Source organism: Hyla sarda, chromosome 3, assembly GCF_029499605.1.
Source record: "Hyla sarda isolate aHylSar1 chromosome 3, aHylSar1.hap1, whole genome shotgun sequence".
NCBI lineage: Eukaryota > Metazoa > Chordata > Amphibia > Anura > Hylidae > Hyla > Hyla sarda.
The window spans coordinates 344,393,501-344,416,396 of record NC_079191.1 but is presented as its reverse complement, the minus strand read 5'-3'; the positions used below and the strand labels follow the sequence as shown (position 1 = coordinate 344,416,396).

The 22,896-nt window shown below is 46.9% G+C and overlaps 1 protein-coding gene across 1 annotated transcript in view; it reads left to right on the top strand.

Moving 5' to 3' along the window:
• Window positions 1-13,185: 13,185 nt before the first annotated feature.
• The window catches only part of LOC130361062 (uncharacterized), a 30,957-nt gene continuing 21,246 nt past the window's right edge, over window positions 13,186-22,896 (top strand). The window contains exons 1-3 of the mRNA XM_056563624.1: window positions 13,186-13,207; window positions 14,452-14,712; window positions 21,884-21,928. Of these exons, the coding sequence (XP_056419599.1) occupies window positions 13,186-13,207; window positions 14,452-14,712; window positions 21,884-21,928 (328 nt within the window). The remainder of the gene's footprint in view (window positions 13,208-14,451; window positions 14,713-21,883; window positions 21,929-22,896) is intronic.

Sequence of the window (22,896 nt, the reverse complement as noted above, 5' to 3'; positions counted from 1 at the left end):
TGGTCTCCTGAATGTATGCAGCAATACTGTATATAGTTATTATATGTCACTATATCAATCATATCTTCCTCAAAGTATGCAACGATACAGGATAAAGACTTTATCTCGTATCTCTGCATACATTCGTTACATAGGCAAAGCTGAGTGTTGTAATTTCCCCCACAACAGTCATCACTCAGCTTTCCTAAAGTCTGGAATGTATGCATTGATATTGGATATGATTATTTTGTGTCACTTTATAAATTACTAGCTTTTGCCCGCGGATTAGCTCGCGTTAAATTTGAGGTAACAATGATTAACTTTTTACGATCCTATAGTAATGAGGCCGCTCTGGTTAAAGTCTACGGGCATCCAAACAACCCAAAACATTACATCTGCTGTTTCATGGAATTGAAGATCGACATCCTTTGAGGACTTTAACCTAGTCTGCACGCAGGAGAACCGCCTTCTCGCGCTGCTTATATACTGCCAACAGTCCTAATATCCCGTCCTCATATCCCGTCCTCCTATCCCGTCCTCCTATCCCGACCTCCTATCCCGTCCTCCTATCCCGATCTCCTATCCCGTCCTCATATCCCGTCCTCCTATCCCGTCCTCCTATCCCGACCTCCTATCCCATCCTCCTATCTCGACCTCCTAACTCGACCTTCTATCCTGACCTCCTATCCCAACCTCCTATCCCGACCTCCTATCCCGACCTTCTATCCCGTCCTCCTATCTCGACCTCCTATCCTAACCTTCCCGACCTCCTTTCCTGACCTACTATCCCGACCTCCTATCCCGTCCTATCTCGACCTCCTATCCCGACCTCCTATCTCGAACTCTTATCCCGACCTCCTATCCCGATCTCCTATCCCGACCTTCTATCCCGTCCTCCTATCTCGACCTCCTATCTCGACCTCCTAACCCGACTTCCTATCTCGACCTCCTAACCCGACTTCCCATCCCAACCTCCTATCCCGACCTCCTATCCCTTCCTCCTATCTTGACCTCTTATCTCAACCTCCTATCTTTACATCCTATCCTGACCTCCTAACCCGACCTCCTATACCGTCCTCCTATCTCGACCTCCTATCCCGACCTTCCCGACCTCCTATCCCGACCTTCCCGACCTCCTATCCCATCCTCCTATTCCGACCTCCTATCCCGAACTCCTATCCCGTCCTCCTATCCCGTCCTCCTATCCCGTCCTCCTATCCCGACTTCCTATCCCGACCTCCTATCCCGACCTCCTATCCCGTCCTCCTATCTCGACCTCCTATCCCGACCTTCCCAACCTCCTATCCTGACCTCCTATCTTTACCTCCTATCCCGTCCTCCTATCCTGACCTCCTATGCCGTCCTCATATCCAGTCGTCCTATCCCGTCCTCCTATCTCGACCTCCTATCCCCACCTCCTATTCCGACCTCCTATCCCGACCTCCTATCCCCTCCTCCTATCCTGTCCTCCTATCCCGTCTTCCTATCTCGACCTCCTATCCCGTCTTCCTATCCCGACCTCCTATCCCGACCTCCTATCCCGACCTCCTATCTCGTCCTCCTATCCCGACCTCCTATCTCGACCTCCTATCCCGACCTCCTATCCCGACCTCCTATCCCGACCTCCTATCCCGACCTCCTATCCCGTCCTCCTATCCCTTCCTCCTATCTTTAGCTCCTATCCCGACCTCCTATACCGTCCTCCTATCCCGACCTCCTATCCCGTCTTCCTATCTCGACCTCCTATCCCGTCTTCCTATCCCGACCTCCTATCCCGACCTCCTATCCCGTCCTCCTATCCCGTCCTCCTATCCCGACCTCCTATCTCGACCTCCTATCTCAACCTCCTAACCCAACCTCCTATCCCGACCTCCTATCCCGTCCTCCTATCCCGTCCTCCTATCCCGTCCTCCTATCCCTTCCTCCTATCCCGACCTCCTATACCATCCTCCTATACCGTCCTCCTATCCTGACCTCCTATCCCGACCTCCTATACCGTCCTCCTATCCCGTCCTCCTATCCCGACCTCCTATCCCGTCCTCCTATCTCGACCTCCTATCCCGACCTCCTATCCCGTCCTCCTATCCTGACCTCCTATCCCGTCCTCCTATCTCGACCTCCTATCCCGACCTCCTATCCCGTCCTCCTATCCCGACCTCCTATCCCGACCTCCTATCCCATCCTACTATCCCGTCCTCCTATCCCGACCACCTATCCCGACCTCCTATCTCAACCTCCTATCCCGACCTCCTATCCATCCACCTATATCGACCTCCTATCCCGACCTCCTATCCCGACTTGCTATCTTGACCTCCTATCCCGACCTCATATTCCGACCTCCCATCCCGTCCTCATATCCGACCTGTAATATGTGACCATGTATTGAAATATCTCCAGACGTATGGAAGTTATGTGGGAACATACATTTCCCATTGATTTGCATGGGACTTTAAACAAAAACCCCGACCCTCACAAATGGGGGTAGTTAAGGGTTAAATTAACTATCCTAATTTTTAAGTGGACATATAAGTAACATGTGACCAAGTATTACTGAAATATCTCCAGCCGTACAGAAGTTATGTGGGAACATACATTTCCCATAGACTTGTAAGGGACTTTAAAAAAAAAAAAAAAAAAACCCTTTTTCACACGAAAAATCCTTTCTTATTCCTTGTCTACGTCTTAAAAGCAACACCTGTGCAAAAATTCAGGTTTCTAGGTCCAAGGGTTTAGGCTGGGCGCTGTTGAGTCAGTGAGTCAGGTCTTCTGTTTTTATGTATAAGATGAAAAAATTAAAAAAAATAAATGATCACAAATTTGGACGCAGAAATGTTTGCTCAAAAATTACTATTTCTGTAGACAATAGCAGAGATTTATCAAAACTTGTGCAGAGGGAAAGTTGCCCAGTCCCATAGCAACCAATCAGATTGCTTCTTTCATTTTTAAAAGGGCCTGTGCAAAATTAACCCCTTAAGGACGCATCCCATTTTGACCTTAAATGGGCACTGTCATGATATCAAAAAATTGATATGTTGTAGTACTTAAGTACTACAACATATCTCTAATATACTTTAATTTAAAAAAGTGATTTTAAACCAGTTTAAAATCACTTTTAAATCCGGCCACTAGGGGTCGCCCGCCTAGTGGCCGAAAGCATTCGGCAGTGACGTCACTACAGAATTTCCACTCATTTAAGCCTGGTAATGAGTTGAAATTCAGTCACTGCGGTGCTCGCTCCCTCCTGTCAATCAAACAGGCAAGAGCGACCACGCTGATAGCTGAGGCTGCACGCATTGGCCCCGCCCGCCCGCCCCCATTACCCTGTCCGGGGGCAGCGCGCGCACTCATTGCTGCGCTGATCCTCCGGATGGGTAAGTCTGATAAATATATATGTTATATACATCTGGCATGAGTAGTGTTGGGCAGTATGGCCTAAAATGAATATTGCGGTATTTTTTTTTTATTATCGCGGTATCATGGTATTACCGCCTGTCCCCCCCACCCCGCGAGCGGGGTCCCTGTGCCCTCTAGTGGTGTCAAATGTGCCCCCCGCGAGTGCTACCATCACCGCTAGCGGGGTCCCTGTGCCCACTAGCGGTGTCACAAGAATGCCGAGCGCGGCTCTGTTCCCTGTCCCTGTCAGCTCTCAGGGTACGGGAACAGATTTAAAAGCCTTGCGCGCAGCTAACGTAGTACTGCGCATGCGCAGTACTACCCAAATAGTGTAGGGCTAACGCCAGGCTCATAGCGCTGCCTACGTTAGCCCTACACTATTTGCGTAGTGCTGCACCTGCGCAGTACTATGTTAGCCGCGCGCGAGGCTTTTAAATCTGTTCCCGTACCCTGAGCGCTGACAGGGACGGGGAACAGAGCCGCGCTCGGCATTCTTGTGACATCGCTAGTGGGCACAGAGACCCCGCTAGTGGTGATGGTAGCGCTCGCGCTCGCGGGAGGCATTCTTGTGACACCGCTAGTGGGCACATGGATCCCGCTAAAATCTGATTTTTCATTTTCACGTCCAACTTTAATGAAAATTTGTCAAACACATGTGGGGTGTTAAGGCTCCGTATATCCCTTGTTACTTTCTGTGAGGGGTGAAGTTTCCAAAATGGGGTCATATGTGGGTGACTTTTTTTGTTTGCGTTTATGTCAGAACGGCTGTAACTATAGCCACCCCTTTGCAAATCACCAATTTAGACCTTAAATGTACATAGTGCGCTCTCACTCCTGAGCCATATTGTGCATTCGCAGATTTACACCCACATATGGGGTATTTCCGTACTAAGGAGAAATTATGTTACAAATTTTGGGGGTCTTTTTTTCCTTTTACCTCTTCTAAAAATTAAAAGTATGGGGCAACACCAGCATGTTAGTGTACTTTTTTTTATTTTTTTACACTAACAAGCTGGTGTAGACCCCAACTACAGAAATACCCCATATGTGGCCCTAAACTGTTGCCTTGAAATATGACAGGGCTCCGAAGTGAGAGAGCGCCATGCGCATTTGAGGCCTAAATTAGAGGTTTGCATAGGGACGGACACGGCAGTGTTCCCCAAACAGGGTGCCTACAGTGTTTTTGAGACGTTTTAAATTTTTATTGGGGGGGGGGGGGGGGTCAGTGTAGGGGTATGTGTATGTGTAGTGTTTTACCCTTTATTTTGTGTAGGTGTAGTGTAGTGTTTTTACAATTCGCTGTAAACCCACCCATGTGAATGTACCCTGTACCCTGGACTTCCAGAGTGGGCAGAGCGGGGATCTCAACTTGGACCCCCCCGCACATGCCCTGCGATTCGCCGATTGGCCTGATCGACCAATCGCGGGAGATATGAGGAGGTGGCACCCCTGCCATCTCGCTCCTATAGCTGTCTCTATTGGGTCACCAGAGACCCGATCAGAAAAAGCCATGATTCGCTGGTCAGAATTGACCGGTGAATCACGGCGATCGTCAACAAGGGGGGTCTCAGGACCCCCTGGGCGATATGCTGGGATGGCTGCTGATAGATATCAGCAGTCATCCCGTTCCGATCACTGCATCCGGAGAAGCAGTGATCAAGAAATGCAGCGCCGTAAATGTATGGCGCTGTGCGCGAAGTGACACTTAGTGACTCGTCGTTAAGGAGTTAAAGAAGCGATCTGATTGGTTGCTATTGGCAACTGGGCAACTTTTCCTCTGGATAGGTTATGATAAATCTCCCCCAATGTGCGACTTTAGTGGCTGTTCGCCTCTTGTGCCAAGGTGGCATAAAGGAGGTTGGAAGGGAGCTTGGCCTCACATGCAACTTTACAGCCGACTTGTGACACCTAAAATCACATAAATATACAGGGTGGGCCATTTATATGGATACCTTAACAAAATGGGAATGATTGGTGATATTAACTTCCTGTTTGTGGCACATTAGTATATGTGAGGGGGGAAACTTTTCAAGATGGGTGGTGACCATGGCGGCCATTTTGAAGTCGGACACTTTGAATCCAACTTTTGTTTTTTCAATAGGAAGAGGGTCATGTGACACATCAAACTTATTGGGAATTTCACAAGAAAAACAATGACGTGCTTGGTTTTAACGTAACTTTATTCTTTCATGAGTTATTTACAAGTTTCTGACCACTTATAAAATGTGTTCAATGTGCTGCCCATTGTGTTGGATTGTCAATGCAACCCTCTTCTCCCACTCTTCACACACTGATAGCAACACCGCAGGAGAAATGCTAGCACAGGCTTCCAGTATCAGTAGTTTCAGGTGCTGCAGAATGGGCAAAACAAAAATTGGAACAGGACCCTCAGTTTACGCAGAAGATTTTGTTCAGTGATGAGGCAAACTTTTATATGAATGGTGAAGTTAACAAACAAAACCACCGCTATTGGTCTGACACTAACCCACATTGGATAGATCCATTCAAGACTGTTGGAACACAAAAATTGATGGTATGGTATATGGGGTACAAAGATAGTGGGGCCATTCTTCATCAATGGAAACCTCAAGGCCACTGGATATGCGAAATTGCTACATGGTGATGTGTTTCCCTCTTTATGCACTGAAGCTGGCACGTTCCCTGAGTTTTTCCAGCAAGATGGTGCACCACCACATTATGGGTGTCAGGTCCGAGCATTCCTAGATGAACGGGTTCCTGGAAAGTGGATTGGTCGTCGTTGGCCAGTTGAATGGCCCCCAAGGTCTCCCGATCTGACCCCCTTAGAATTTTATCTTTTGGGTCATTTGAAGGCAATTGTCTATGCTGTGAAGATACGAGATGTGCAGCACCTGAAGCTACGGATACTGGAAGCCTGTGCTAGCATTTCTCCTGCGGTGTTGCTATCAGTGTGTGAAGACTGGGAGAAGAGAGTTGCATTGACAATCCAACACAATGGGCAGCACATTGAACACATTTTATAAGTGGTCAGAAACTTGTAAATAACTCCTGAAAGAATAAAGTTACATTAAAACAAAGCACATCAGTGTCTTTCTTGTGAAATTCCCAATAGGTTTAATGTGTCACATGACCCTCTTCGTATTGAAAAAACAAAAGTTGGATTCAAAATGGCCAACTTCAAAATGGTCGCCATGGTCACCACCCATCTTGAAAAGTTTCCCCCCTCACATATACTAATGTGCCACAAACAGGAAGTTAATATCCCCAACCATTCCCATTTTATTAAGGTGTATCCATATAAATGGCCCTCCCTGTACAACACCTTAATAGGTTGTGCATATTTGTGCGCCAGGTGCAACTACAACCATGGATCTGTTGGATTTACTAAGAGGCCTGCACATTATAGCAAATCCAGCAGACCATACAATTTTCGGAGCTTTATTTGTGTGCAAAGCACCAAAACACTGGAGAAAGCAAATGTCCCCCTATGTGTTCCTGAATGTATAAAGTGATTCAGGACATGGTTGTTTATATTATTATATGTGATCTGTTTCTAAATGTATGCAGCACACATTTTATGCGGTATCATTGAATACATACAACAAACAAACCAGCCAGCACGACTACCTGATACACAAGTGCCCGCTGCTGTGGATAATACATAGTATACAAATACAAGTTTTCAGCTGCACTCTTGGTTAAAAAAATGGAGGCTCTTAGCGCACTTTCATGTTAGGGACCAGAAATAAAACAAGGATTCACTGAGGCTTGTGCATCCACCAAACATCTGTCCCTCATAGACAAAAAAAAAGAACAGACGACCAGCGCACTGCTAATACCCAGAAAGTATTAAAGTGGAGTGATAGAAGTGGTGGACATTCCACTTTTTGGGGGAGATCACCTTAAAAATCTATTGAGAAAGGAAGCGACCTGGATAATGTGCTGTGAAGCCATGGGTTCTTTGGGCTTCAATTACAAAAATGACATGAGAATATTCCTTGGTTAAATCTCCCTTTTCCATATCGTCTCTATATTGTGCATATATGATGTATATGTTCAGTTCTTTTGTGATAGGTATATTATATCTTATAGAGGACTGAACCAGGGTATCCAGGGAAGAATTTTTAAAAGAAAAATAAAAAGTTTAATATTTTGTAATTTTTTTTTTGGCCCTGCAAAACATCAGTTCAGGTGAGTCTATTGGCCCTTTCCATAGCCTCATGTATAAAGTGTGATTGATAGCCCTGCTGTAAAAGTTGTTGTGATAGATCTTCTGACCAAGTATAATTTGTGTCATCACTATTGAGTCTGCTAAGCCAAACAAATTGGCCATAAGATACGGCTTTCTTAACATGGAGCAGGGAGAAGCTATTAAAATGGAGTAGAGAAGTAATAGCGGTGTTCTTTCTGATGCCTGAGGTTACAACCATCCCATCATTTATCTCCACCATTACATCTAAAAACTCTAAACTCTGATTTTCAAATCCCGACCAGACATTAAAAAACATCATCAATGCACCTCATGAAAAACACTCAAAATTTTGCAAACAAGTTATTGGCTGAGAAGATATACTTTTTTTTCTAAGGCTGCAAGGAAGATTTTTGTAAAACAGCATGTCATTGGCATGCCCATGGTGATTCAGATTCTTGGCTGAACCATTTCTCCTGAAACTTGAAGTCATTGTTTGAGAATATACTTTAGGGCCTCATTAACAATGTTTGAGAAGTCACCTGATCTCCTAATATTCGTCGATGAATAATATTCATAGATTAATCCTGGGGGGGTACAGGCTTTCCGCGTCTAATGATGCTAAATGGTATTCCTCCTGCCCCCATACAGTCATGACCGTAAATGTTGGCACCACGGAAATTTTTCAAGAAAATGAAGTATTTCTCACAGAAAAGGATTTCAGTAACACATGTTTTGCTATACACGTGTTCAGAAAGCTGGGTTTGTGTCCGAGGTCTTGGGTCTTCCAGCAGGACAATAACCCCAAACATACGTCAAAAGACATCCAGAAATGGATGGCAACAAAGCGCTGGAGAGTTCTGGAGTTACCAGCAATGAGTCTAGATCTAAATTACATTGAACACCAGTGGGGAGATCTTAAAATTGCTGTTGGGAAAAGACGCCCTTCCAATAAGAGAGACCTGGAGCAGTCTGCAAAGGAAGAGTGGTCCAACATTCCTGCTGAGAGGTGTAAGAAGCTTATTGATGGTTATAGGAAGCGACTGATTTCAGTTATTTTTTCCAAAGGGTGTGCAACCAAATATTAAGTTAAGGGTGCCAATAATTTTTTCCAGCCCATTTTTGTAGTTTGGTGTGACATTATGTCCAATTTGCTTTTCTCGGTCGCTCTTCATTGGGGGACACCTTACTGATGGTATATGCTCTTGCCACTAGGAGGCGCTGACACTAGGAAAAAAAGTCGGCTCCTCCCTGGCAGAATATACCCGCCCACCTACAGTGAGGTAATCAGTTTTATCTAGTATCAGCTAGGAGGCAAGACACAGTTCTGGGTGCTCCCCAGACCTGGTCTTTTTTATTATTTTCTAGTAAGGGCTGTTAGTTAGATTCTTTGTTTCCCTCTTTTTCAGGTGGGGGTTCAGAAGCACTGCACTACCTGTTCCCCCATATGCGGCTAAGGGGCATGGGACTTAGAAGTATGCACCGTTAACCCCTTCCCGCCAACGGCCAGCGCCTGGAGGTTATATCCTGGGTCAGGGTCCCCCACTGCCCCTGCTTGCCCCCATCCTAGCCTGGTATGATGTAGTGCGGCCATAAGCTGGTTGAAGACGCCTAAGGTGAGTATAAGAAACTGGCGTCTGCAGGTGAGTATGTCCTCCCCCCCCTCCTTCACCTAAAAAGGGACTCAGTCTGCTGCCCGAGTTCCGGTACCTCACTACTGGGTGAGGTGACTAATGGAATGTCTCGTTGTCTACTATGGACCCGTACCAGTAGGCCAGACAGTGGTCTGCAGGGTTACCTACAACGCCTGTCATCGGCGGATGCAGTTTTGGTACCTCACTTCCGTGCGAGATGCCAACCAAATGACTCGTTGACGTCTATGGACTCATACCAGAAAGCCAGATAGTGGTCTGCTTGGTTTTCTACACCACCTACCATACCTCACATGGCTGGTGTATCTGCGTCTAGACTTCCGGTGCCTCACTGCGGGGTGAGGTGTTCGAAGGAATGATTCGCTGTCCATTCTGGTTCTATACTAGTAGACTAGACAACGGTCTGCATGTTTTCCTGCACTGCCTGTCACATCTCACGGATATTGTATCTGCTGATGGAGTTCCGATACCTCACCGCTGTGTGTGGTGCTGACGGAGTGTCTCGCGGTCCACTATGGATCCCTACTGGTAAGCCAAATAGTTGTCTGCATGTCTGCCGCACGACCTCTCCCATGGGGTGGGTTTCTCAGCCTCCCTGCCCTCCCACCTATGGCAAAGGGCGCAGCTATAGCATGTCTGCCTGTTCCCTTTTTTCGCTATCCGCCTCTGGTTGTTCTTGTTCATCCAGGCTCCTGTCTACACTGTTGCCGCTGCCATTGGTCTTTGACCTCCGGGCTGCCGCGGACATAGCCAGGTTTCCCATGCTTCACTGCTGGGTGAGGGTTCTGGAGTATATCCCTACAGGTATACAGGATTGCTGCCAGTCGGAAAATCCCTTGTCTGCTGGTTTTCTACAGCACCAGGGCGCCCCTTGGTTGGGCTGCACTCTAGTACCCCGCCTTCTGGGGAAGGTTGACTGGAGTGACCCTGGGTGCTCAGGACTCCTATACCTGCTGGACAGATGGTTTTTCCGCATGGCTTGCTACTATGTTGGGTCCCCTACCGTACCCTTCCACCTGCTGACGGTTGTTAAGGTTACCAATGCCAATGGGCCTTATACAAGGCACCACATACTAGGTTTACAGGGTTACCTTCTTGGTCTACAGGCTGGTATCTCACTCCACTGCTCCACACTCTTTCTTCATCTCCTGAGTCTGCATCTGCAGCTTTGGTGTCTGACACCATTAGGAGATGGGGTGGAGGCTTCTTTTCTGCAGGTCCCAGGGATTTTCTCAGCAACGGCAGCATCACTCTGTTCTCCCTTCTTAGGTTGCACTGTTGGTCTGCTAGAGGCATACCTACCTTCCCAGCTGGTCCCTTGAGTTTCTGAGGTTTAGTTCATGTCCGCAGACTTAGTACCCCACTGCTGTTGAAGGGTACCCATGTCTGTGTTCCTACGTATGCTAGGTCCACCCTCTAGGTGTGGAGCCCACCTTCCTTTTGTTCGGTGGGCTGTGCCTCGGGACTTCCGGTGACTTTGTTTCCGCAGTTCTGCGGCGGTTGAGCACTTCTGTTCTGGCTCGGGGCCTGCTGGGGCGACAGTCAGTTCAGCTCCTCCCTATGCCTCCAGGGGTGTTTCCAGGGGTTTCGGTCCGGGATGGCTCAGGTACCTACGCGTCACTATCTGGAATGGCTCTCCACATGTCTTGTACCTTTTGCCCAGCTATAGTGTACTGGTGTTACGCCGAGCACTCCGGGTCCCTGCTCCTCCCCGGAGCGCTCGCGGCGTTCCTCTCTCTGCAGCGCCCTGGTCAGACCCGCTGACCGGGAGCGCTGCACTGACACTGCCGGCGGGGATGCGATTCGCATAGCGGGACGCGCCCGCTCGCGAATCGCATCCCAAGTCACTCACCTGTCCCGTCCCCCGGCTGTCATGTCCTGGCGCGCGCGGCTCCGCTCCTTAGGGCGCGCGCGCACTAGCTCTCTAAGATTTAATCAGCTTAATTAGCTTCCACCTGCTCCCTGGCTATATTACCTCACTTCCCCTGCACTTCCCTGCTGGATCTTGTTGCCTTGTGCCAGTGAAAGCATTTAGTGTTGTCCAAAGCCTGTGTTCCAGATCTTCTGCTATCCACATTGACTACGAACCTTGCCGCCTGCCCCGACCTTCTGCTACGTCTGACCTTGCCTTTGTCTAGTCCTTCTGTCCTACGCCTTCTCGGCAGTCAGCGAGGTTGAGCCGCTGCCGGTGGATACGACCTGGTTGATACCGCCGCAGCAAGACCATCCCGCTTTGCGGCGGGCTCTGGTGAAAACCAGTAGCAACTTAGAACCGGTCCACCGACACGGTCCACGCCAATCCCTCGCTGACACAGAGGATCCACATCCAGCCGGCCGAGTCGTGACAACTGGATTCCGATCCCGCTTGGGACACGAGGTGGCTCCTCCAGACAGCGATGGGTTGCCATTGGAGCCTGGGGGTTCCGTCCTCCCAGTACTTATTCCGTGGCTGTGGGGCAGCATTTCCCTGCTCCTCCTGCACCTGGTGCGCTTTGCCAATCCCCTTTCTATAAGGGGTACAGGGCTCAGGGTTCTTGGCATGGGTCTGTACTTGAGTTTTCCTCTAGTCCCCCCTTGTTTTCCCTCTTCTGAAGGGACTATTTTGTTGATTCTTTTCTGCTGCCCAGACATTGCCGTCTCGCTGTTCCCACTGTATAGGTGAAGTATCTGGCAGGGCCCTTGGTTTTTGCGGAATGCATTCCACAGGGCCCTTTTCCTGCCTAGGCTCGTGGGCTTCCTGTCCACTATCGCAGATTGGCTCTCTTCTTTGTTGGAGCAGTTTGTACAATATACCTGGAAGGGTGTTCTTCCTTCCCTTTTGTCCGTGTCAGTTGTACTGCACTGCCACCGAAGTCTTCTGGAGTCAGCCTTCCTGTGCCTAAACCCTGAGATTCCCAGCTGGGTTCTCATTTGGTTCTCCCTCCATTCCCATTCTGGCCGGATGTTTCTTTAGTGTGCTCTGGTCCGCTCGGACCTTCGGGTCTAGGACTGGTTGGTCTCCTTGGCTTGGACTCTGTCCTAGGATGCTGTGGCGTATCTTCTTTTTAGGCGGCTCTTCCGGTTCCTTGGGCCTGGGTGATGGTTCAGGTCTTGGACATGTGTAGTGTTCCGGCCAAGACTCCTCCGGAGATTTTTACGCTGAAGTCTGTTTTTCTTACACTTCAGGAGATGCCCCCCTCTTCTGGGTGTTTGTTGCTCCTTTCTTCCCTAGGGGTCCAGGTCCTCCCGAGTTGGAGGGCGTTCAAGTTATCCGCATTACCCCAGTACTGCTCTTTCGCCTTATGGGTGCCCATGGCGGGCCCTTGGGACAGCGGTTTTTGTGCCTGCTGCTGTTTTCGGCTTTTGCTCTCATGCACTGGCCCTTTCCAGAACAGTATCCCGTCTTTCCGCTTTTCCTGTGATTCCTTGTCTCCCTATATGACCCGGGTGCCTTGGGTCTCTTCAGAGGATGGCCCTTTCCTTGGCATCCTAGTCCATCTCCTTGGATGGGGGGGATCTGCCGGGAGTTCCATTTCTGGGCCTAGTGTGTCTCCGCCTGAGGGCTCGTCCGCAGGCCTTGTGGTGAGTACAAAAATATCTCCTTTTTTCCCCTCCCTTCTTTTGGTTTAGTTCCACACAAAGGGAATAAACATGTGTATTGCAAAACATGTTACTGCAATCCTTTTCTGTGAGAAATACTTCATTTTCTTGAAAAATTTCAGGGGTGCCAATATTTACGGCCATGACTGTATATCCTCCAAGCCCCCTTATATACTCCAAAGTCCTTTAGTTATGCAGGCAAGTCATTGAATAGTGGCCTCAAAGGCCAGTCTGTGTATTTAGACAGCCTTTTGATCACTTACCCAATCTCTGCGATAATAGGTCACCCATGGGGTCGGGTCAGTGACTTGTGGATTTTTGGAAGGTGGTACCACCTACGTTTACTGAGGAATTTAGGCAGTAACTTTTCAGCAGTATGATAGGAGATAACATGATTCTTAACAAAACATCATAATGATGTTTGCAATTGACCAAGGTATTTTCCAGTGGGGTCTCTAGACAAGGGGGTATAGACTCTTTAAGCCTCTAATTTCCCCAGATGTAAGGTAAGTCTCTATACTGCAGTGTGTTATATGTGCAAGCAGGACATCAGAGTCTAGTCTCATGGTGAGACAATAAAAAAATATAAACTAAAGGTCCTGAGATATATCCCCCAGAAAATCCTCTGCTGAAGTCACAGGGGGCGGGGCTTCGCCGGCTCAATTTAAATATTCATTGTCTATGACTCCACTTCACTAGGATGTGGAGTCACAGACAATGAACATGTAAATTAAGCCAGTGAAGCCACACCCCATGCGCACGATTCACTAAATTTAGCAGAGGTTCTTCTGGGGGACATATCTCAGGACCTACTGGACATATTTAAGTAAGTAACCCCTCGTTGGACTCCTGGTCACCCCACTATAACTCAGTGTGGGTTTAGTGTGGGTGAACAGGCTGACAGTTTTACTTTAAAATACATTGCAGTACTTCTGAAAGCAGTTCTCCCTTTACTCACACTTCTGCCCAAACTTTGGTCAGGTAAAAGTATTCAGAGTCTCCTCCTACCTTAGCAGATCTCAGGATAACCATTCCTACCAAGTTAACTACAGAATGCTGTACAGCCACATACATAAAGGCTCTGATTTCTCAATAACGTGTGTTTTTTTAAATTAAATTTCAAGTGTTTTTTCCCTTATATTCTTGAACGTGATTTTTGGAGGCCGGGAACTTTTGGCTCATAGGACATAGATTGAAATGCATATCCACATTCTTTTTTCACCACAAATTACATGACACTCCAATAGTAAATACAACATATGAGCATACTGTAATCTGCCAGAATAGAATCCCTATGTTAGAAATACCTATTTATATTCTATAACAACATGTCTCTAGGTCACAGCAGAGTCAGAAGGCCCCAGAATATGCGATAGCTTAAGTTTCAATCTACTGTCACACTTTTGAACGGTAAAATATAACTTATTCCAAGCCTCCTGACTCTGCCTGGACCTATACACGTATTGTATACCTTTTGCCACATTGGCACCCAGATTGGTCTCCTTCAAGTGGGGTGGCATTCTGTGCTGGCTCTTACCAGAGTTTGCTATGTTCTATAACTTATGCTATGGGAAATATTGTTGACGGCCCCAAATAGAGAGATCTGCATGAAAGTTTTATTATTACAACTGGTAAATTATGTCTTTGTCTTTGTGTTTCATTCTAAATCCTATACTCCAGGTAAACTTGAAGCTCTCCGATTACAGTTGGTAGAGCGCTGCAGTACAGCACTGGTCCAACAATTACTAGATGAATTACGTCATAGACGTGTGCTCAGACCAACAGAGGTGGAGCATATCAATGAAAGTAGAATTGGACGTGCAAACCAATGCCGAGAACTGATTGACCTGGTGATAAAGAAAGGAGATCACAGCTGTAATGTACTACTGAAAATTATTATGGAAAAGGATCAGGCTCTTAGCCAGGATCTGAGGATAACAGGTACAATTATACAATGGAATTATATCGCATTATATTCTAATAGAGACCAGAATGCATAAGTAAATGTGTGATAACTAAAAAAATAATCTACTACTTAAACATAACTCCATAAAACCATCTGCATATAAAAATGATGACTAGTATGGCGCTGCAAAACTAGACTGACAAAACTTTCATATGAAATGTAGCTATCTAAAACATATATTTCTATATCTGCATATAAATATAATTATTTGTATTTAATATGTATATATATATTATCATATACATATTCTTATGTACAGTATTTGTATGGCCAAATACATTGCTACTGCCGTCTCTCACTCTGCTAAAGTCAGTTTGGCTGTACGTGGTTTTACCAACAAAGCACCTCTTAGCGGCAGTGCAAAATGTGTTGAGGTGTCCTTTTCTGACAGAATCTTCAAATTACTGGCCATGGAACAATACCACCATACTGTGACTGAATAACACCACTATACCAGAACAGAACAATACCCACATAACGTGACTAAATAACACCACCATACCATGAGTAAGAACATCACCATACCAGAATAATACCCCCATACCGTGACTAAACAGTTTTTCCCAGTTTTTGGGTTTTGCCCCTGCTGTTATATTGTAATGAATATATAAAGGGAACACTGAGATAACACATCCTAGATCTGAATGAATGACCTAATCGTATGAAATACTTTCGTCTTTACATAGTTGAATGTGCTGACAACAAAATCACACAGAAATTATCAATGGAAATCAAATGTATCAACCCATGGAGGTCTGGATATGGAGTCACACTCAAAATAAAAGTGGAAAACCACACTACAGGCTGATTCAACTTTGATGTAATGTCCTTTAAACAAATCAAAATGAGGCTCAGTAGTGTTTGTGACCTCCCTACAATGCCTGGGCATGCTCCTGATGAGGTGACGGGTGGTCTCCTTAGGGATGTCCTCCCAAACCTGGACTAAAGCATCCGCCAACTCCTGAACAGTCTGTGGTGGAACGTGGTGTTGGTGGATGGAGCGAGACATGATGTCCCAGATGTGCTCAATCGGATTCAGGTCTGGGGAACGGGCGGCCAGTCCATAGCATCAATGCCTTCGTCTTGCAGGAACTGCTGACACACTCCAGCCACATGAGGTCTATCATTGTCTTGTATTAGGAGGAACCCAGGGCCAACCGCACCAGCATATGGTCTCACAAGGGGTCTGAGGATCTCATCTCGGTACCTAATGACAGTCAGGCTACCTCTGGCAAGCACATGGGGGGCTGTGCGGCCCCCCAAAGAAATGCAACCTCACACTATTACTGACCCACCACCAGTCAGGCGGGAGGATGTTGCAGGCAGCAGAATGTTCTGCACAGCGTCTCCAGACTCGTCTGTCACGTCTGTCACATGTGCTCAGTGTGAGCCTACTTTCATCTGTGAAGAGCACAGGGTGCCAGTGGTGAATTTGCCAATCGTGGTATTCTCTGGCAAATGCCAAACATCCTGCACGATGTTTGGCTGTAAGCACAACCCCCACCTATGGATGTTGGACCCTCTAGCCACCCTCATGGAGTCTGTTTCTGACCGTTTGAGTGGACACATGCACATTTATGGCCTGCTGGAGTTAATTTTGCAGGGCTCTGGCAGTGCTCCTGCTTGCACAAAGGCGAAGGTAGAGGTCCTGCTGCTGGGTTGTTGCCCTTCTATGGCCTCTTCCACATCTCCTGATGTACTGGCTTGTCTCCTGGTAGCGCCTCCATGCTCTGGACACTACCCTGGCAGACACAGCAAACCTTCTTACCACAGCTCGCATTGATGTGCCATCCTGGATGAGCTGCACTACCTGAGCCACTTGTGTGGGTTGTGTAGAGGAGAAGCTAAAGAAAAAAAAGCCTGCTCCCTGGTAATGCAGCGACCTTCAATGTGCGCTCTAGGCCAGCACTTACTTGGCCTATAGATGGCGCCAGCCTTGACTATACCACCTGGATGTTAATATATATTGTTTGCAGCAGAGCTTCTATTATTAACACAGGAACAAAATACAAATAACACACAATCCATCCAACCAGGTGAAGCAAGCTTACAGCCATCAGGTAAGTGCATGGTGCAAGTATACGTCTATGTGAACACTTAAAAGAATTTTGGTGATTCTGTCAATAATTGCCGAATATAAATGCAAAAGGTTGGCATTTAGGAATTTGCAGGTGTTTGGCTTGCGAATATAAATGCAAAAGGTTGGCATTTAGGACTTTGCAAGTGTTTGGCACTTTCTTTTGGATAAATAAACCACTATCACCACTAAAATCTATGCATTAAAAAAATCTCAAGAGCTTATCACTATTTTCTGCCAAGGGCTCCTTAGTGAAAAAAAAAAAATACTCACACAAGCAAACAACACAGATGTAATTAAGCTGGATGTGGTTCCTCTTACCTGTGTGGCTGATGATTTGGACCATATCACGGAGCGGAGTCTAAGGTGCCGCTGGTCTTCACCAGAGCAGGATAGGCTTGCTGCCTGTTTTGGCGAGCATAGACAAAATGGTGAAGATAGTCCCCCAGGACCTGATTCACCCTTTCGACCTGACCATTGGATTGAGGGTGGTAAGCCAAGGAGAAGTCCAGTTGAACTTGTAGACGAGAACAGAGGGCCCTCCAGAACTTGGAGACGAACTGGACTCCCCGATCGGAGACAATATGAGTAGGCAATCCATGGTGACGGGAAGATATGACCAAGGAAAAGCTTAGCAAGCTGCAGTGCAGATGGTAAACCTGGCAAGGGCACAAAATGAGCCATTTTAGAAAATCGGTCCACAACAACCCAGATGACCATATTGCTGCCAGAAGAAGGAAGGTCAGTAATAAAGTTCATTGCTATGTCGGTCCAGGGTAGCTCAGGAACTCGCAAAGGATGTAGTAAACCAGCAGGCTTGGCACGAGGGGTTTTGTCCCGAGCGCAGATTGAACAAGCATGGACAAAATCAACAGCATCCTGCTTCAAAGTGGGCCACCAGTACTGTCGGGAGATGAGCTATAAGGATTTATGTATTCCAGCATGACCAGCTAGAAGAGAGGAAGAAACCCATTTCAGGACTCGGAGTCTAAAACGAGGAGGTCTTCCTAGAAGGCAAGTGCTGAAGATATGCAGGCGCTGCAGAGATGAGACGATCAGGACGAATAATATGTTGAGTATGGGACTCCTGGTCTAGTACATCAGAGGATCTGGACAGAGCATCAGCACAAAGATTCTTCTCAGCAGGGCGAAAGTGGTTAAAGAAATTAAATCTGGAGAAGAACAGAGACCAACAAGCCTGTCTGGGATTGAGACAATGGGCAGATTGGAGATAGAGCAAGTTCTTGTGGTCTGAATAGATAGTGGTGACGAGAGGCCAACTTTATGACCAAAAGTTCCCGATCTCCGATAGTATAATTTCTCTCCACATGGGGAGAAGGTCTTTGAGAAGAATCCACAGGTTACAGTTCTTGCTCCAAAGGAGGCATCTACTTCTAGGAATAATGGCTTGCTGGGATCGGGTCTAGATAAAAGAGGAGCAGAAGTGAAAGCGGACTTTAGCTGTTTGAAAGCTTCTTCAGCCTCTGGAGTCCAGACCCTAGGATTAGCATTCTCCTTGGTAAGCGAGAACATGGGAGCAACCAAGGTGGAGAAGTGAGGAATAAACCGTCGATAGTAATGGGCAAAGCCTAGGAAGTGCTGAATTGCTTTCAAACCAGTGGGGTGTGGCCAATCCAGCACTGCGGACAACTTGTTGGGGTCCATTTGAAGACCTTGACTGGTGACAATATACCCAAGGAATGGAAGGCTGTTTTTTTCAAAGGTACACTTCTCAAGTTTAGCATAGAGATGATTTTCTTGGAGACGCTGTAATACTTGACTGAGATGAAGTCGATGAGACTGGACATTGGGCGAATAGATGAGTATGTCGTCCAAGTAGACAACACAGGAGTAAAGAAGGTCCCGAAAAATGTAATTGACAAACTCCTGGAAGACTGCTGGAGCATAACAAAGCCCGAATGGCATGAAGCCTGAATGGCCCGAATGGCCTGAAGACAAGATACTCAAAGACAAGATACAAAGCCCAAATGGCCCGAAGACCAGATACTCGAAATGTCCACCCCAAGTATTGAACGCAGTCTTCCATGCATCCCCTTCACGGATGCAAATCAATTTATAAGCCCCTCGTAGGTCAAGTTTGGAGAAAATCCTAGCACCACGTAGACGATCAAATAACTCAGAGATCAAAGGAAGTGTGTAGCGTTTTTTTATAGTAATTGGACAATCGTAAGGACGATGTGGAGGTAAAACTTCAGCCTGCTTCTCGCTGAATACGTCAGCAAACTCCTGAAGAAAAGACGGCAGACCAGGCAGAGGAGTGGAAGGAGACACCAACTTGGATTGCAGGGTATGGAAACAGTTGTTATAGCAGTACGTTCCCCATCAAAGTACTTCTCCAGTCTTCCAGTCAAGATGCTGGGCATGTAGTTGTAACCAGGGAAGGCCTTGTAGAAGAGTGGAGGTACAATGTGGAAGTACATAGAAGGACAATTCTTCTTTATCCAGAACTCCAATTTGCATAGACAAGGGTACTGTGCAGAATAGTGCAGTCCAGAATTTCTCTGTTAACCGAGGAGATGTAAAAAGGCTTCAGAAGGCAGGTTACAGGCAGACGATACCAACGCACTAATGAGACATCGATAAAGTTCCCCGCAGAACCAGAGTCCAGGAAAGCTAGAACGGAGATAGTCTCTTTGGAAGGTAGAGACAGCTGCACCTTCAAATTCAAGCGTGGAGAAGAGGTATTCACACCTAGGGAGGCCTCTCCTACAAACCCTAGGTGCGAGCGTTTCCCTGTGACTGTGGACGCAGAGTACAGTCTCTGAGGAAATAGTCTGCACTGGCACAATATAAGCACAGATTCTGAGCTCGACTGTGGGTTCTTTCCTGCAGAGTCAGGCTAGACCGATCCGCCTGCATAGCCTCCACAGCGGGAGGCATCATAGAAGGTTGCGGTGGTTGCTGCAAGACGGGCACCAGACGAGGGAAGCACCGAAGTCGTGCAGTCTCCCTTTCTTGGCAAAAGTCCTCACGTCGTTCAGAGAAACAGATATTAATCCAAGATGCCAACTGTATCATTCAGGGTAGCAGGCAATTCCCGGGCGGCAAGCACATCCTTAATGTGATCATCATTCCAAGCTAACTCCGATGCCTGGGTATGAAACCGAATGGCATACTCGCCCACAGAGGAGTTGCCCTGAGTAAGACTCATCAATGCTGTCTCAGTGGAGGAAGCTCGAGCAGGTTCTTAGAAGACACCCCGAAATTCCGTCAGGACTGAGGATGAAGACCATCTTTGCTTGTTCCATAGGAAACTGATCCACCATGAGTTTATCGTGCAAAGAGAACAGAGTCACAAAACCACGACAGGACTTGGGATCCCCCTCATATTTCTCGGGAAGAGACAGACAGAGTCTTGATCTGGAGATGACTGCAGGGGCGGGAGGTGCCAGCAAAGCAGGAGGAGGCTGTGGTTGTGGTGGTTGTTGCTGTGCTGTTAGCAACTGCTGCATCATGGCGGATAACTGGCTCAACTGCTGTGCCTGCTGGGCCAACTGCTGTGACTGGAGCGCTACAATGGAAGCAAGATCCGGATTATCAGGCAGAGGAACCCCAGCAGGATCCATGGTCGGATCTTGCTGTAACTAAGCTGGATGTGGATCCTCTTAGCTGTGTGACTGATGACTCGGACCGTATGGGTGAGTGGAGTCTAAAGTGCCCCGGTCTTCACCAGAGCCCGCTGCAAGGCAGGATGGGCTTGCTGTGGCAGGCAACACCCAGGTTGCTGCCCCTGACACGGCTCGACCACACAGGTAGCTGGACAAGGCGAGGTACTGAAGGATAAGGCAGTAGTGAAGTCAAACGTAGCAGAAGGTCAAGGCAGGCGGCAAAGGTGCGGAATCTAGTAACGTAGCGGAAGGTCTGGATACACGGGAATGACAAACAGGCAATAGGGAACACTTTATCTCTGGCTAGGGGCACTGAAGATCCGGCAGGGAATTGTGGGGGGTGCAGAGATATATAATGTGGTGTCAGTTGCAAACTGGCCCTTTAAATTTCATAGCTCCGGCACGCGCATGCCCTAGGAGACGGGGACACGTGCTCCAGAGATGAGACAGAGGGACAGCGGAGCGTGCTGAGTGACGGGCTGGGATTCACATGCGGGCGCGTCTCGCGATGCGAATCCCAGCCCCGCCGGCAGATGGGGACCAGGGACACTGCGCTCACGGCCAGAGCTTGCGGCCGGAGTGCACTGTGTAACAACAGAGTTTACACAGTTCACACAGCATATAGATAGCACAAAGCATTCACCAGGCATCTTCTGTTCAATCAGTAAGAAATCTTTATTTCATGGTGCAGTACAGCAGCAGGAGAGCGGGCAGGTGCAGTGGCAAGCCCTGATTGAACAGAAGATGCCTGGTGAGTGCTTTGTGCTTCATGCTATCTATATGCTGTGTGAATTATGTGCTATCTTACTATGTGAGCACCTGTGACCGGGATTTCTGAGAAGTAGGGCCGAAGGAGTGGGTACCGTAATTAAAGTGACCTGTATGCTAGCAGCCAGAGGTACCATGACAGTTTGTCTTTGAGAGTGAACGATTAATAAAGAGTACTGCCATATAATGCATATATCCTGTAAAAAAATGATCTATAAATATAAATATTGTTATATTTAGTAACTATAAATAATACTGCAGTACACACAAATTAAATTTCCATAAACTGCATATATGGAACAATGTCATGTACAGTATACATTAATAACACCATACTGTATGGGGTATTGTATATATAAATAAACAATACTGCCATATACAGAAGACATAAATAATGCAATATATACACACAGATCAGAACATGTACTTAAACATTGCACAGCAGACGCATGGACTTGGGGACAGCAGAAAACGCCTTTGTCTTTTAAAAAATTAGAAGGATCCAATCTGTATTTACACTCTTTGTACACTTTTTTGTTTACCTTTTTAATTATTTTTTTAACCGTTTGAAGGTTATGTCCACCATTGTGAGCAACTGTTACACTGACAAAGGAAAACGTTTTTAAGTTTCCATAACTAGTAATGCATGAATCTTGCTTTTTTTTTCCCCAGCCCCTGTAAAACTTCCACTGGAAAAAAAAGAACAAACCAGCCAAGGTGATTGTTATTCAGACACATATAGAATGTAAAGAATTGTGCCTGAAATGTTTGCTGAGAGAAGTGGCTGTGATTTAGGGAGCAGTGTTGAGTGATATTTGTAGCTACTTAAATGGGCACTGTTACTTAAAAAAAAAGGGTTGAAGAGACGCATAACCACCAAAAAGGAGACCAAAATATAATCAAATGTAATTAGTACAAAAAATACATTTATAAAGCATGAGAACAATATCATGGCACAAAAATGCACATATAGATAAGAATGAAGTGGGAATAGCAAATCTACCATTGACTATTAGTGGGGTAGCATCTTACATGAAAACAGCAAACATAGAAGTGTTGCAATAAATATAGATGCATACCACCACAATAGATTAAGCAGCCACTAGAGCAAAGCTTTTTAAACTCTTCACCCTTTTTAGCCATCCAAAGTTTGGTGACACACCCCTCGCCATACCACAAATTGCACGTATAATGTTGTGCATCCTACAACACATGACGTGATACCAGTTTCAGCATTACAAATGTGGCTGCTAAGCCCCTGTGCCATTTCATCCCCTAATTTATCACCTCTGTGCCACTTTATTTCCCCTTCATCACTCCTTGAGCCATTTAGTCTCCCCTTGATCTTCCCTTGTACCATTTCATCCTGCCTCTTGACCACCCCCTGTGCCACTCTATTTTCCCCTTGAACCCCCTGTGTAACTTCATTCTCCACCCGCTTGAACCCGATCTGTGTCATTTCATTTCTCCCCCCTTCCTCCCCCATGTGCCACTTTATTCCCCTCTTTATCACCCCCTGTGCCATATCATTCCCCCTCTATATCCCCCCCCCCCCGTGCCATTTCAATTCCTCCTTTATCAGTGTATGTGCCACATTATTCCTGTCTCCCCTGTTTTATTTTTATTTTACCTTGCCTGTGTCTGGGAGCATTCCTGCAGGCTCAGGTTCAGGTGGCGTTTGAGCT